Source organism: Aptenodytes forsteri, unplaced genomic scaffold (genome assembly GCF_000699145.1).
Source record: "Aptenodytes forsteri isolate BGI_AS27 unplaced genomic scaffold, ASM69914v1 Scaffold366, whole genome shotgun sequence".
NCBI classification, from domain to species: Eukaryota; Metazoa; Chordata; class Aves; order Sphenisciformes; family Spheniscidae; genus Aptenodytes; species Aptenodytes forsteri.
This window is the reverse complement of record NW_008794621.1, coordinates 2,078,196-2,091,445: the sequence shown is the minus strand read 5'-3', so window position 1 is coordinate 2,091,445 and position 13,250 is coordinate 2,078,196. Positions and strand designations below refer to the sequence as shown.

General features: G+C 44.8%; 3 protein-coding genes across 3 annotated transcripts in view; 2 read left to right on the top strand and 1 right to left on the bottom strand.

The window, feature by feature from the left end:
• CCT2 (chaperonin containing TCP1 subunit 2) overlaps positions 1-2,547 on the top strand; it is a 12,711-nt gene extending 10,164 nt beyond the window's left edge. The window contains exons 13-15 of the mRNA XM_019470468.1: positions 641-740; positions 1,411-1,552; positions 2,228-2,547. Of these exons, the coding sequence (XP_019326013.1) occupies positions 641-740; positions 1,411-1,552; positions 2,228-2,258 (273 nt within the window). The 3' untranslated portion in view covers positions 2,259-2,547. The remainder of the gene's footprint in view (positions 1-640; positions 741-1,410; positions 1,553-2,227) is intronic.
• Positions 2,548-5,184: 2,637 nt separating this feature from the next.
• On the bottom strand, positions 5,185-6,021 carry LRRC10 (leucine rich repeat containing 10). The gene has a single exon (XM_009273221.1). The coding sequence runs from the start codon at positions 6,019-6,021 to the stop codon at positions 5,185-5,187; it is 837 nt and encodes a 278-aa protein (XP_009271496.1).
• A 4,715-nt stretch (positions 6,022-10,736) lies between these two features.
• The window catches only part of LOC103893920 (cathepsin E-A), a 9,580-nt gene continuing 7,066 nt past the window's right edge, over positions 10,737-13,250 (top strand). The window contains exons 1-2 of the mRNA XM_009273220.2: positions 10,737-10,792; positions 10,964-11,141. Coding sequence (XP_009271495.1) covers positions 10,737-10,792; positions 10,964-11,141 — 234 coding nt within the window. The remainder of the gene's footprint in view (positions 10,793-10,963; positions 11,142-13,250) is intronic.

The window sequence follows — 13,250 nt, the reverse complement described above, 5'->3', positions numbered from 1 at the left end:
TTAGGTTGGAAAATAGGAAAAATTTCTTCCCCGAAAGGGTTGTCACGCATTGGAACAGGCTGCCCAGGGAAGTGGTGGAGTCACCATCCCTGGAGGTACTTAAAAAACGCGTAGATGTGGTGCTTAGGGGCACGGTGTAGTGGTGGACTTGGCAGTGCTAGGTTAATGCGTGGACTTGATGATCTTAGAGGTCTTTTCCAACCTAAATGATAGTATGATTCAGTCAGCACGTGCAGTTTGCACTTCTGTCACTTAAACAGTGAACAGAATGATCTGGTGGTTAATGCTTACCAGCAAGCTTATGTTCTTAAAATGAAACCATTTGTCAGTTCGTAGTCTGAAATGATAACAAAGAGACAGACTTCTTTCTGTCCATGTGAAATGAAGTAACAAATCTGCTAATGAGCTTCTGTCCTCTCATCTACTGTCTTAACAAGGTCTTAAACAAAATCCTTCAAAAAGTAGTTTGATTTTGCCCTCCTGGCCCCAAACTTCTGATCACTGTAACAGATCATCTGCCACGTTTTTGAAACTTCCTCTTGAAACTTAATAGTAAACTAGTAATACCAAAGTGTGTTTCATGTTTACTAGGGATCAATCCCTGCATTCATTAAGAACAACCTGTGTTTATCCCCATTAGATCCCAACAATAATAGCTGACAACGCTGGCTATGACAGTGCAGATTTGGTTTCTCAGCTCAGAGCTGCTCACAGTGAAGGGAAGACTACTTATGGACTTGGTAAGGGGCTTGATACTACTTCTGTTATTGGATCGGTGTTTGGGAGGGGGATTAGGCTTATTAAACTTGGTCATGTCTGTTTGTCAGTGTTACATTCAGCTGGAAGAACTGAATACGTTGATTTCTGTTTGCTTTGTGTAGACCGTAGGCATACAATGTTACATTCCTTTATCATTCTACCAGGCTTTTCACAATAGAGTGAAAGGCTTTGGTTTTGAAGGGGATGGTTTCCACCTGTAAAACCACTTTACTTACTTACATTGAGTCTAGTTAGAGGACGCTCAAAAAGAAAGGCACCAATTTTAAAGAGAAACAACCAACCAAAACAACCCAACCCCTCCCCCCACCAACTTAAAAAAAAAGTTTTTGAGAATTCTGAAGTTGCTATACCTAAGGAACTAGTGGAGACAAGATTCCAACGGGACTCTCACCTTTTCCCAGTGTATAAATTTTTCATCGTTAATTTTTTTCATGTAATTGCAACATGTTATGCTTAAAACAGGAGCCTTGAAGTGAAAGACTTTATTTAATACTTCTCTTACTATCAATATGGTTCATTTGAGCAGGTAAGTTACCATACTGTCAGCTTCTTGGTGTTTCCTTAACAAAAAAAAAAAGAAAAAGTTAAAAAACCCCACTCCAAACACTCTTAATGTGTCTCTTCTTCTAGACATGAAAGAAGGTATCATTGGAGACATGGCAGTCCTGGGAGTGACAGAGAGTTTCCAAGTCAAGAGACAAGTTTTGCTGAGTGCAGCTGAAGCAGCAGAAATGATTCTTCGTGTAGATGACATTATTAAAGCAGCACCAAGGTATGATTTGAGTATCTACATTGGTCAGTTAAAATGGTATACAGTAATCTGCTATGCAAGAGTAACTGTGTAGAAAAGTCTTGTTCTAAAAAATATTTTATTTGACGTGAAGACTGATATCTGACATGCTAATGTTTGTGTTACAGGATTTTTTTTGCATTAGGAGTATGAACAGACCTTTAGAGCGAGCCATTAGTGCGCTTAAATTAGCGTGCCTGAGCAATGCCTAGTTAATCTTTGGTCACCAGCTACTCTTGTGCTGTATACAGTACTCAAGCATCTGCAAAAGTGGCTGAGCAAAATGTACGGGATCGTGCTGCTTTTTGTTCTTCTGGGAAGAACTGTAGTTAAATGCGCAGCTGCTTCTGAAGTGGAATTGGCAGCTAAAGCAAAAGCACATTTGTTAAAAAGTTTGGGAAGAAATTCCACCTGTAGGCAGGTTTATCCCGTGCGTGCCCGCTACCAGGTAGTTTGCACTGTTTTGTGAATCGCAGGTTTTTACTGCGGTCAAAGGTGGTGTGTTAGCTTTGAGGTGATACTGCCTTTTGTGCTGTGAGATAAAGCTAGCACTGAACACAAAATACCAACTAAAAATTAAAAATAAGGGTGGGTGGGGAGGCTGGTGGACATCAGTGTCAGGGGGAATGTTCTGATTTTTTTTTCTCTTCTCCTCAGAAAACGCGTACCAGACCATCGCCCATGTTAAATTTTCTTCAGTAGCTGAGGATGTGTGGACCAGATCTCACCTAGTAATTTTTTTAATGATGTAATTTTCGTGAGGTTATGGAACAGAAGCTTGAGACGAGCATCTCCATCAATGGCATGAAATAACTGTCTTCAGTTGGTTTTAACTTATTTCAGTTTATGTGTGTTGTGGGGAAGATTCACTTTCAAGTAAAACAGGGGTTTTATACAACCCTATTCCTTCTGTTCCTCTCCAGGTTCCACTTAAAATACACAGAAACAAACAAAAAAATAAATTCAAATCCACCAAAGTTGTATTTGTCTTTGTGTAGAACCAAGAAGGGCAGTTTCACTAGAAAAGCAGCGGTGCGCATCCTCAGTCCTCGGACGCTTCAAGCGGTGGCTGACCTGGCACTCAGCGCTAAGGATAACCTCTCAAGCCTTTGTAGCTTGCTGGTTTGGGTTGACTTGGTGCATTTAGTGTGAGCGGTTTATTCCAGTCCTGGCTGGAGAGGTTTTGAGTTGGGGTCCTAGAAATAGGCTCTGAAGTTAAATGTTACCCTTTTCTAGTGATACTGGAGTACTACTCATTTTTTTGATGATGAAAGGAAGAGAAAAAGCTGAAGAGGAACCTTAGTCAATGCCCAGAACTACAACTTAAGGGATTTTACAGCTTTTTACACCACAAATTTTATGTAGACAGGAGTTCTGCTCATGGGGGTTGAAAGGAAGATGCACTTTGGGAGGAGATATCAGCATCCTGGACCAAACAGTCTGTGTGTTTGACTATGAAGTACTGGACTCGGGCTGACTTTACAGACGCCTGTTATTGTAATAGAGGGCAGTTAGTGGAAAATGTGCCAGGCTGCGCTGCGTTCCCCCTTTCTTCCCCCTGCCCCCTTTCACATCTATTTTTACTTTCTCTTTCCTATTCCAGCAGTTGCTGCAAAGGCAATGTGTCTCTTAATTGGACTAGTTTACGCTCGGGTCCTAAGGAAGTCCGTGATGCCTGCGGCAGTCTTCACGTAGGTTCTTGATGACTGTAAGCAGAGACAAGCGGAGGCGCCCCGTCTGCCTCGAGAGGTGCCAGCTGGGCGCTGTGACCCTTCTGGCCCTTGCAAGTATAGTGCAGCACCTTGGCAAGCACCGGGGGGAGTCTGCCAAAGCAGGATCGTTAATTGGAAATCCAGAAAGTATCTGTGCAAACAGTTTTCTCCCTTAGGTTTCCTGAAATGAAGAGAATCTGCTTACAGAACGCTCCTCCAAACTCTCAAAACAGACTCTCTTCAGATCTCGAAAAGTGACAATGCTGTGTGGAGAGTGCTGTGTTAAATTGACAAGCAGGTGAAAGCACCTTCTTCCCCACCCCCTCAGATAAACAAAAGTACTGATCAGTTCCACAGGAAATAAAACACCAAACTTGGATGTTAAAAAGCCCCAAACTCTTGTTCTGTTGAGTAATTTTGTTCTGTAGGAAGAAATAGTTTGTTGGAACAAGGTTAGATAAAGAATCTGGGAAGAGAAAATTCAGTTAATTCTAAAGAAGGACGGTTTAACTCGGCGGGATGCCAGTATGCTTTATGTCATTTAATGAATAGTAAGCACACTACATGCGTGCCAGCCGGATCCAAATTGAGAATTCATTTAACAAGACAGCAAGTGCTAGCAGAGTCTATATATTTCCAGATAATTTTTCAAGCATGTAAATGACATTAAGCAGTCACGAACTGGCATTGAATCAAACCTTTTCTGGGAAGTCAACTGCCGCTTCCGCAGGTTGCGCTGGTGAGACAGTTCCACTGACGAGTGAGGCAGAGAGGGAAGTGACTGTTCTGTGCCACCAAAGGCTCCCCACCCTTTTAAAAAAAGCTCTCTTACCAAACTCAATGACCCGTGCTATGGAATCAAAAGCTAAAAATGTCATTTTGAGCCAGATTTCTGGCTCTTTAATTACACAATTACAGCAAAGCATACTTAAAAAAAAAAAAAAGTTCAGTGTGTTTCCAAGGGAATCTGAACCAGTCTGAGTTGGAAGCTGGAGAAATACCCAGCTGAAGTCAACTGAGTAAAGTTTGCCTCAGTTTCTGCGCGAGCCTGTAGCGGCAGGCTCCTAGCCCTGGGTTTTATTCATGCAAGTTTACCTTTGCAGCTCTTGTGGTTTTTCCATTTTAGTCAGGCTTTGATTTTCTTCTTTGCTACTGCATGAAAACTCGGCATGTATGGCTGCCCTTACAGGCAGCGTTGTCGGTAACGTAAAAAATAGCAGCAAAGCCTCTAGCTTTCCTCACCATTGCTTAAAATGCTGCTTGGCAATAACAAAATGAGTGGTTGCTAATTTTCCAGGCGGCGGTAAAAGGAGAGCTCGCTGGTACGTACATGCTGTTTCCTTGATAGCGCAGCCAGGGCTCTGCTACTGCTTCCCATGTGGCAGGCAGGGAAACCTTCAAGCTGCTGCTGCATTTCAGATAAGTCAGTTGAGACAAATGCTGTGGGTTACTTTAGAGCTGTGACTCCCAGAAGTGATCACCACCTTGAACAGTGGCTTCCAGCTGAGCTCGGACACCTCAGCAAGGTGGAGGGGAGAAGAGCGAGCCCATGGGCTTCCCGTGGGTAAAGAGCAGCAAGTCTGTACGTGCTCTGTACAATCCACCCATGGAAAATGTCTAAACTGTGTCTTCATCTCTACTGCGAACTCTTGAGCGGTCCCCGCATGGGAGGAAGGGGAAAGGGAGGAAGTCTTTGTTCCAGAGAGAGTGCTGGGTGCTGCGCAAAAGGGGGTGTCTGTACAAGAGAGTTTTGCTGTCACCTGAGTCTAAACTGGTGCACCTACTCCTGAAGACTAGCCAGGTGGCATGGTGCTCCCTGGACACCAGCAAGCGAGGGAGGGAGAGGGAGGTTGGGTGGCATTGTGGCTGCACTGTGCCTTTGCCAGCGTGGGCGGCTGAGCATCAGCAGGGCTCAGCTTCTGGCTCGGGCTTGGTGGCAGGAGGTGGTGATGGTTTCTCATCAAGCGTGATTTCTATCACTGCCCCGGACCGCTTGCGGGGTTCGGGGGTCTCCTCTGACCATCTCCCCACCCTGCGCACCCCTTTGGCCACCTTGGGTGCATTCCTGCAGGGGTTGTGGTCGTAGATCACCAGCTTCAGGCCAGGCAGGTGAGCCAGGCTGGGGAAGAACCGGATGGAGTTGCGATCCACGTCAATCACCTCCAGAAAAGGCATGTCCAGGAGCACGGGGGGGAACTCAGACAGCAGGTTGCCTGAGAGCCAGATGGTGCGCAGCTCCTGCAGGCACCGCAGCTGGGTGGGGAGTGTGCGCAGCGCATTGGAGCCAGCGTGCAGGGTCTTGAGCAGGCTGAGCTCACACACCACCTCGGGCAGGCACTGTAGGCAGTTGGACTCGATCCAGAGAGTCTTGAGGTTCTGCAGGAGCCGGAGCTCCAGGGGCAGGCTGCAGAGCTTGTTGTTGCCCAGGTAGAGGATGCACAGCTGCTTCAGCGTGCACACGACCAGGGGCAGTACTTTGAAGTTGTTGAAATCCAGCGCCAGGATCTGCAGGTTTTGCAGCTGCTCCAGCTCAGGGGGCAGATTGTTCAGGTTGTTGTCGCTCAGGTACAGCTTGACCAGTTCCCTAAAAGAGCAAATGTGAGGAGGCAGCCGCCTCAGCTGCCTGCCACTGAGATCCACCATTTTATCCACTGGCATCTCTTCTAGGTCTTCCAGGAGGTACTTCTGGCACTCATTGGAGGGCACAAAAGCAGCTATGGCTTTCAGACTGTTGCCCATCCCGGGACCTTCTTTGTTTGGGGATTGCCGGGACTGCAAGGGACAGGGGCCCGCCTTGGTCTTCTCCTGCTGTGCACTGGCCTGCCGGTAACTCCGTCTTCCCAATATAAGGCTCTGTTTACATGGCACCAGCCATTAATCTCAAGGGCTCTGAAATGTTTCTGATAACTGAATGAGTGTTTGGTGACGGGGATTACGGACAGGACGACTTAGAGCGCAGGTCTCCCTCTCTCACCCACACTCCCACTCGCTCCCCCCGAAAACATTCCTTCTCGCCTCTTCCTGCACGCTATAGATGTTCTCCGATTTTGCCCCAAACCGTCACCCCGAAGCCCCAGCCCCTCACCTCTCGCTCTGGCTGTGCTGTCTGTGCAGCCAGCGCTGGCTGTGGGGATTGGCTCGGGAAAGTAAACACCACAGAAGACCAAATTTTTAAACTCAGATGTTTAGCTTTCATGAAACTTTCAGCAGAAATGTCGGATGTAATCGAATTGTTGTTTAAAATACCTGTCAAGTCTTGACTGACTTTCCAGACGAGTGGTACTTTTAAGGATTTACTTTGCAAGGTGCCAAATACATAATTTCAGAGTGTAACTTGCCACCCAGTACTTATCTTAAACCTTTAACACAAATGCTTGGCAAACTGCTATCTTGAGCTGTTCTACTATTTATGTTCCTAATTTAACGGTGTTTACTATAGCCTCTGGCACTCTTGACTCTGTAGGGCCTTTTTCATTACATTATGTTTTGCTCCTTGCCTGAATCCCCATTTAACACGCTCACTATCACAACCTGCCAAGGCTGTTCTCCGGCTGCCTTCTGACCATGCTACTGCAGTTCCCGTGTCCGTACTAAAACCTGGCAAGAAACTGCCATGGATTTAACTCCATCAAGATTCTCACTTGTTATGAGTGAGGTAAATAAATACAATGTTAAAAGTTTAGAGGTGACAGCGTAAACTGTTTCCCTCCTTCCCTCAGCAAGACTCATTGCTATTCAGGTCAGGAGCACCCCTGATTTCTAGGAGGAGCCTCCCATGTGTAGGCACCTCTGCATACTTCGGCTTCTTGCGCTGCTGCTGTTTTAAGCTTTCTTGGGGATTGTCCCACCTGCGTGTTGGCCATGACCTTGGGGTTTGAAAGCTGGCAGAGTGTTTTAAAGTGAAATAGCCTTTCTGGCAGTTGGCTCTCTACTTTGATATCTACAGCTCATTGCTGTCATTTTCCAGACTTACCATAATTTAGGGAGGATACTTTCTTCAAACAATCTGTTTCTGGGCATTAGGTGCTACACAGCCAAAAGACGCGATTGCTGACAGCCACATATTCTTGGAAAAACAAAAGGCAGAACAAACAGAAGATTGAGAAAAAGGCAATATCAAACAGTTGGGGTGGCCTCTGGATCTCTGGTCAAATCTGGTAATACAGATTTGTATTGCCATCACTTGCTTTCAAATGTGAGGCAGCTCTTAGCTATCAATTGTGTATAGGCTATAGGATGTTTACTAGTCTTTTCCCCGCAAGATGAGTGGCTGTGGCATGCAGCAGTGATGGTATGAAGGATGTATGGAGGGTTTCCTGGGGGAGGAGAACAACAGAGAGGGCATCTGGGGACCAGTATTGCAGCAGGATGGAGAACAGCAAGTGCTGCGACCTGAGTGCCATAAAATAGGTTTTGGACAGAGAAGCTGGGCAGAATATCAAGCCTGGAGAACAAAGATACGTCGCAGTCATCTGTGGCCGTGCTGTGGAAGAGAGGCGCTGAAAATACTCTCTCTCACGACCGAAGGCAGGACGTGCTGGGTGCGGCATGCCAGCAGCAAGAGCCGGTTCGCACTGAATGAGCATCTCACAGTAGCCACTTCTTTACTGCTTTAACACTACGCGCCCTGTCAGAGGACTGCCGTGGGGAACGTGTCATTCCTGGATTTCGCAGGGCATCCTTTTCCAAGCAGCTACCCTGGAATGAGATCTGTCTTTTAAGAAAATATTCCCATGGCTCTCAGCATGTTTTTGTATTTGTTTCCATTTCTAAGCATCTGTGGCACCTTCTAAAGGCAAGGCTCCCCGCTGTGTTGAGACACTGTTTGCTTCAGGTGAGGAAAAGCAAATGCATTTGGTATAAATAATAATGAATTTACACCCATGGCAAAGACATGTCCCTTAGACAAATCCCTTCAGATATCCTGCCGATCAGAACAACATAAAGGCCTGAGCAAGAATATATTAATAATACATATAGTTTAGGCACATTTTTCTTTATAATCCATATGGAGAGAAATAACTTTGCAATATACCTTATGTCTATAGACACATATACGTATATATTTTTTCTACTTGAATTATTTCTTCTTAATGAAACTTTTAAGCTGCAGACAACTATTTCTTAGGGATTCTCTGCATTGTAGTTTAATCATTATTCCAGCTTATCAAAAAAAGTCACGATGACCTTTTGTTGCTGCATTTTGTACCTCTGTTGGCTAAATGAATGTCTGCTTGGAACACACTGTGAGATCAGAGTATTTGGGAAGAAAATGACCTTTGTGTGTGGGGTTAATAAAGGGCTACATTTGCAATAAAACGAACAATCTTGATCCTCCTGAGGATCGGCGACTCAGTGGAGGCTCTAAGGCAAAGGCAGTCTCCTCAGTAGACCTAGGCTGGTGTTTCGAAAGCCACTTCACGTCTTCAAAGTTAACCCGGTGCCCTCCAACATAAGCATTCATGACTTCCCAGAAGCATTTGTGGCATTTGAGGAAAAGTTCAAGCGATAAAGGCGCTCAGCACGGACATTGTCTTGCTCTTGTCAAAGCGACACTGCCCTACCAGAGGGCATGACATCTGCTCTGCTGCGCGTCAAGTGGCGCGTGTAGGCTCCTTGAGAAATGCCTTTGCTTTCTGAAAGTTCACAAATGACCACAGCTATTGCTCACCGTTCTCATTTCCAGCACCCAGCTCCTGCAGCTCGGTGGCTGGGATGGCTGCGGGACAGAAAACGTGGTTGCTTGCTGAGAACATGTGTAAAACTGAGTCCAGAAGAAACAGGGACCATTGCTCAGAGCTAAACAATTAAAAAAGTTCACAATAAAATGGAAATCAATATAAAAGCTGTGTGTTATTATTCCTGCATTTTTTGAGATTTTTTTTATAAAACAAAACATTAGAATAGAGATACTGGTGCTTTTTCAGATCCAAAGCTCTGCACACAGCTGTGTGATGACACCAGGCTCAGCCTTTGCTGAGAGCAGGTTGTGTAGCCCTCACAATTTTGGAGGTAAGTTTGAAAAAGCAAACCATGTATTTCAAAATCCAGAGGACTAATGAAGAGAGCTCTAAAATCGTTTTTTTTAAGCCCCTCCTCAATCAGCCTGACATGGCAAGGAAGGAGGCTTAAAGGAATAGTTTTAAAGAATGTCTTTAGTATGTGCTAATAATGATTTGCTTTACATTTATTTAAAGTCTGTGACAGGCATTTAGACCCCCTTTTCACTCACAAATGCTGTGTGTTTGCTTTTTTTCTGCCGTTTTTCCTTGACTGGAGCATTGTCGCTAGAGCGGATGATGACTCCTGCCTCCTCCATGTTCCTGACATTCATTCTTTGCTACGCGCTGTCACACATCTGCTCTCTTTCGGAGGGGTTACTTAGTTCCAGTTCACCTTCACATGGTGAGCAGTCTATTTTAAATAAGCGATGTATTGCAGGGGAATAATCATTATTGCTCTTTTCCCAGCATCCTAGCATAGTCTTTTGGACAAAAATGGCTGATTATTCAAATTTAGCTTTAATGTATGCTAGGCTGTGGTATGTAATTGTTCACCGCACTTTCTCGTGCAGAGGAAAGATTAAAAAAAGTCTCGTAAGTAAATTGCAGACTCAGTGCTGAGCTTCCTCCCAGGCGGCTAATGGGTTTGGGGTTGCTCTCTGTCAGATCACAGTCTCTTTTTGACACCATTATTTTTCTGTCAGCTTGATTTGAACCTAAGTGCCAGGCAGGGGTGCGAACCGCTAACCTCAGGAAACTCGCGGGAAAACGAATCCAAGTGGGCGCTTCCAAATGTCTTGCTGAAGTGTGTACAAAACCACTGGCTGTTTATTACTGTATGTTGCAGCCTGTCATGTTTTTTACTTTTAAGACCCGTTTTTTGAGGTGGCAATCACATTTATGTTTAGACCGGAGCTCTCCCCTAAATAGGGAATTAAACTTCAGTTGGTAGGGGATGACTTGTGACAACCCTATCAAACGTCCGTCTGCTCAGCCCTGCTGAAGCATCTCCATGTAAAAGGGAAATGGTTATATGTTATGTCCTCTTTCTCTGCGCTGGACCCTTCTGGGCCACTTGTCACTAAAGCCAGCTTGAAAAGCAGCTTACTCGGAGGGAACCAGGCAAGTCCTTGGACTGCCTCCTCTTTCCCATGCTAACGGGAGCCAAGCTCACCCCATTTATTACATTTATGTAAAAGACATTAACGATTGTTAGTAAAATGTCTATTTGGTCTAGACTGTGTCCTAGTTATCTGTGCCTTAGTAGCTTCACTGGACACAGATATTTGCACAATCCAGCGGTTGCTGTGAGAGCAAATTAATGGCTTTTCTGCCAAAGCACTGACCTCCTGTGATTGATTGACCTAGCGAACGGCCCTCTGCTGACAATGGGGTATAAAAAAGGGACTTCTGAGTAAATGAGTGTCATTAGACTCTGAACCGCTTGGAGCCATGAGGGTGATACTGTTGGCTGTGGTTTACATCCCGTTCACTGTGGCTGTGGAACGGTAAGAAAACATGTCTAGCATCACTGACGTGTCTCAGCTGGCTTCCTGGGGTGACCTGTGCTTGTTGCTACCTGAGGTCTCAAAAAAGAAACAAATTTTTAACAGAAGAGTATATGAGAACTCTAGAAAGGAGATCCAGTTAATTTTTCTGTGTTTCTTTTATTTGCGTAGAATCCCTCTCATTCGATTCAAATCTATCAAGAAACAGCTGAAGGAAAAGGGAGAATTGGAGGAGTTCTGGAGGAATCACCACCCTGACGTTTTTGCCCGGAGGTACCTGCATTGCTTCCCTGCAGATATGGCTTTATCGGTAGGAACTGCTTCAGAAAGGCTGTACGATTACATGAATGTAAGTACAGTTTTGGTAATGCAATCATAAGGACTCGCTGCTCTCTTGAAGGCAGAATTTTTTCCCAGCACATTTGAGATCTAGTCTCCCAATGAAGTTGTAGGGCTTGAGATGGCTCGTTGCTCTATGCTATAAATACTAGATCATAAAAAATCAGTTTACCAGCCTGAAAAATAAAGCATGTATGGATCTAGGTTAGCATGGGTGGGACCCAGGTAGAAAGCTGATGTAATCTAGCAGTGGTAGTCCTGTGACAAGTTTTATTTTTGTATAGATGTGTATTGGACTTGGTTGGGTCTCCAAGAAACATGGAAGGTTTGCCTGTACCCATCTTGGCTCAGGATTGGGGTTTTAGTAGCAGAATCTGATTACTTCATTTAGCTATATTCTATTTATCAGGAACTTGGATGTTTGCATGTTATAAAAAATCCCCCAAATCTCATTTATTTGATCACGTGGAGTCATAAATCAATGATAACAAAGACCCAAGTGGAGTTTTTATTTTTCTTCTTTTATCTCCTGAGCTTAATGTCTATTAAATATCTGAGACTGACCTGGGTCTCACACTAACCTGGCTGAATTCACCCTCTAAACTGAGAAAGGAAAAATATGAGTTTCATTGGATCTCAGAGAGGCAAGTCAGCAGGTCAACCATTTTGTAAACTGTCTTTCCTGGGTTTAGCATTTTGTCCATTTGGTTGATCTCTGTTTTCCGTTTTATTCAGTTCTTCTGTTATGCTTATCTAAAGGAAAGCTAAATTGCAGAAATGTTGTGGAGGCTGCATCTGAACAGGGAAGGGAAGGGAAAGCCAAATTAATTCAGCAAGAACTTCCTGACACTTGAGGGCCGTAAAGGAATATGTCAAGAGGAGCTAGAGAAGTGCGTGAAGAAGAACAAAGGAGACTGAAAAATTTCAGCCTGCTCTAAAGCTTATCAAAGAGGGGTAAATATCAAAATAACATAGCAAAATCCACTTCCCCAGCATATCCAGCTAGCACCAGGAACAGTTTTGTGGAGGTTTCAGTGTGGTGTGTTTGTGGGGGTTTTTTGGTTTGGTTTTTTTTTTGGACTAACATGAGTTAGAGCTGCCTCACTTTACAGATTAATCAATAAAGGTTTGTTTAATACAGGAAGGAATAAAATCCTGCTGTATAGCTGGATATTTGTTTAAATAGCGCGCTTGCTTGCCTTTTCGTGATTATCTCATTCAGACCATAAACTCCAGTGTCAGAAACTATATTCAGTGTATTAATTAACAAGTATGCACTTGAAGATACATATTCAAATATTTGTATTGCTACAAAAGGCTTGGCATTGGGTATTGCTTTTCTATCTGCGTTTGAATTCCAGAAATGCCTCTTCCTAAATATAGGTCTCTTAATGCTGAAGTGCTCTTCCAGGGCCAGATAGGGGCACTTAGACACTTGCATTCGGGATGTGGATAAGCTCTTCACTCCAGCATTCACGTGTTCACAGATTATCTCTAGCTTCAATTGGTATCCAAGGACGGTCAGTGGTTTCTTTATCCACTAGATGAACTTTGTTCAGTACATCAGATACAGTCTCTGCAACAGAATTCATTTTTTAACTTGCTAATAGCTGCTAATTACAAAGGAAAAAGCCCAGCCACCTGTGACAGCATTTGTGCTGCCGGTCGGAGCCCTCTGACACTGGCAGAGGTGGGTGGTGCTGTCTTTGCATCACTGATGTGAAATCACCTGTTGTGGTGAATGGAGTTAAACCCAGCTGGTGGTCAGTCACGAGCGGTGTTCCCCGGGGCTCAGTATTGGGGCCAGTTCTGTTTAGTATCTTTATCAATGATCTGGATGAGGGGATCGAGTGCACCCTCAGTAACTTTGCAGACAACACCAAGTTGGGCGGGAGTGTTGATCTGCTTGAGGGTAGGAAGGCTCTGCAGAGGGACCTGGACAGGCTGGATCGATGGGCCCAGGCCAACTGTATGAGGTTCAACAAGGCCAAGTGCCGGGTCCTGCACTTCGGCCACAACAACCCCATGCAGCGCTACAGGCTTGGGGAAGAGTGGCTGGAAAGCTGCCCGGTAGAAAAGGACCTGGGGGTGCTGGTCGACAGCCAGCTGAACATGAGCC

Bases quoted from the DNA above. Each gene is read 5' to 3' on its own strand.
- LRRC10 (XM_009273221.1), bottom strand. From the start codon at position 6,021: ATGGGCAACAGTCTGAAAGCCATAGCTGCTTTTGTGCCCTCCAATGAG.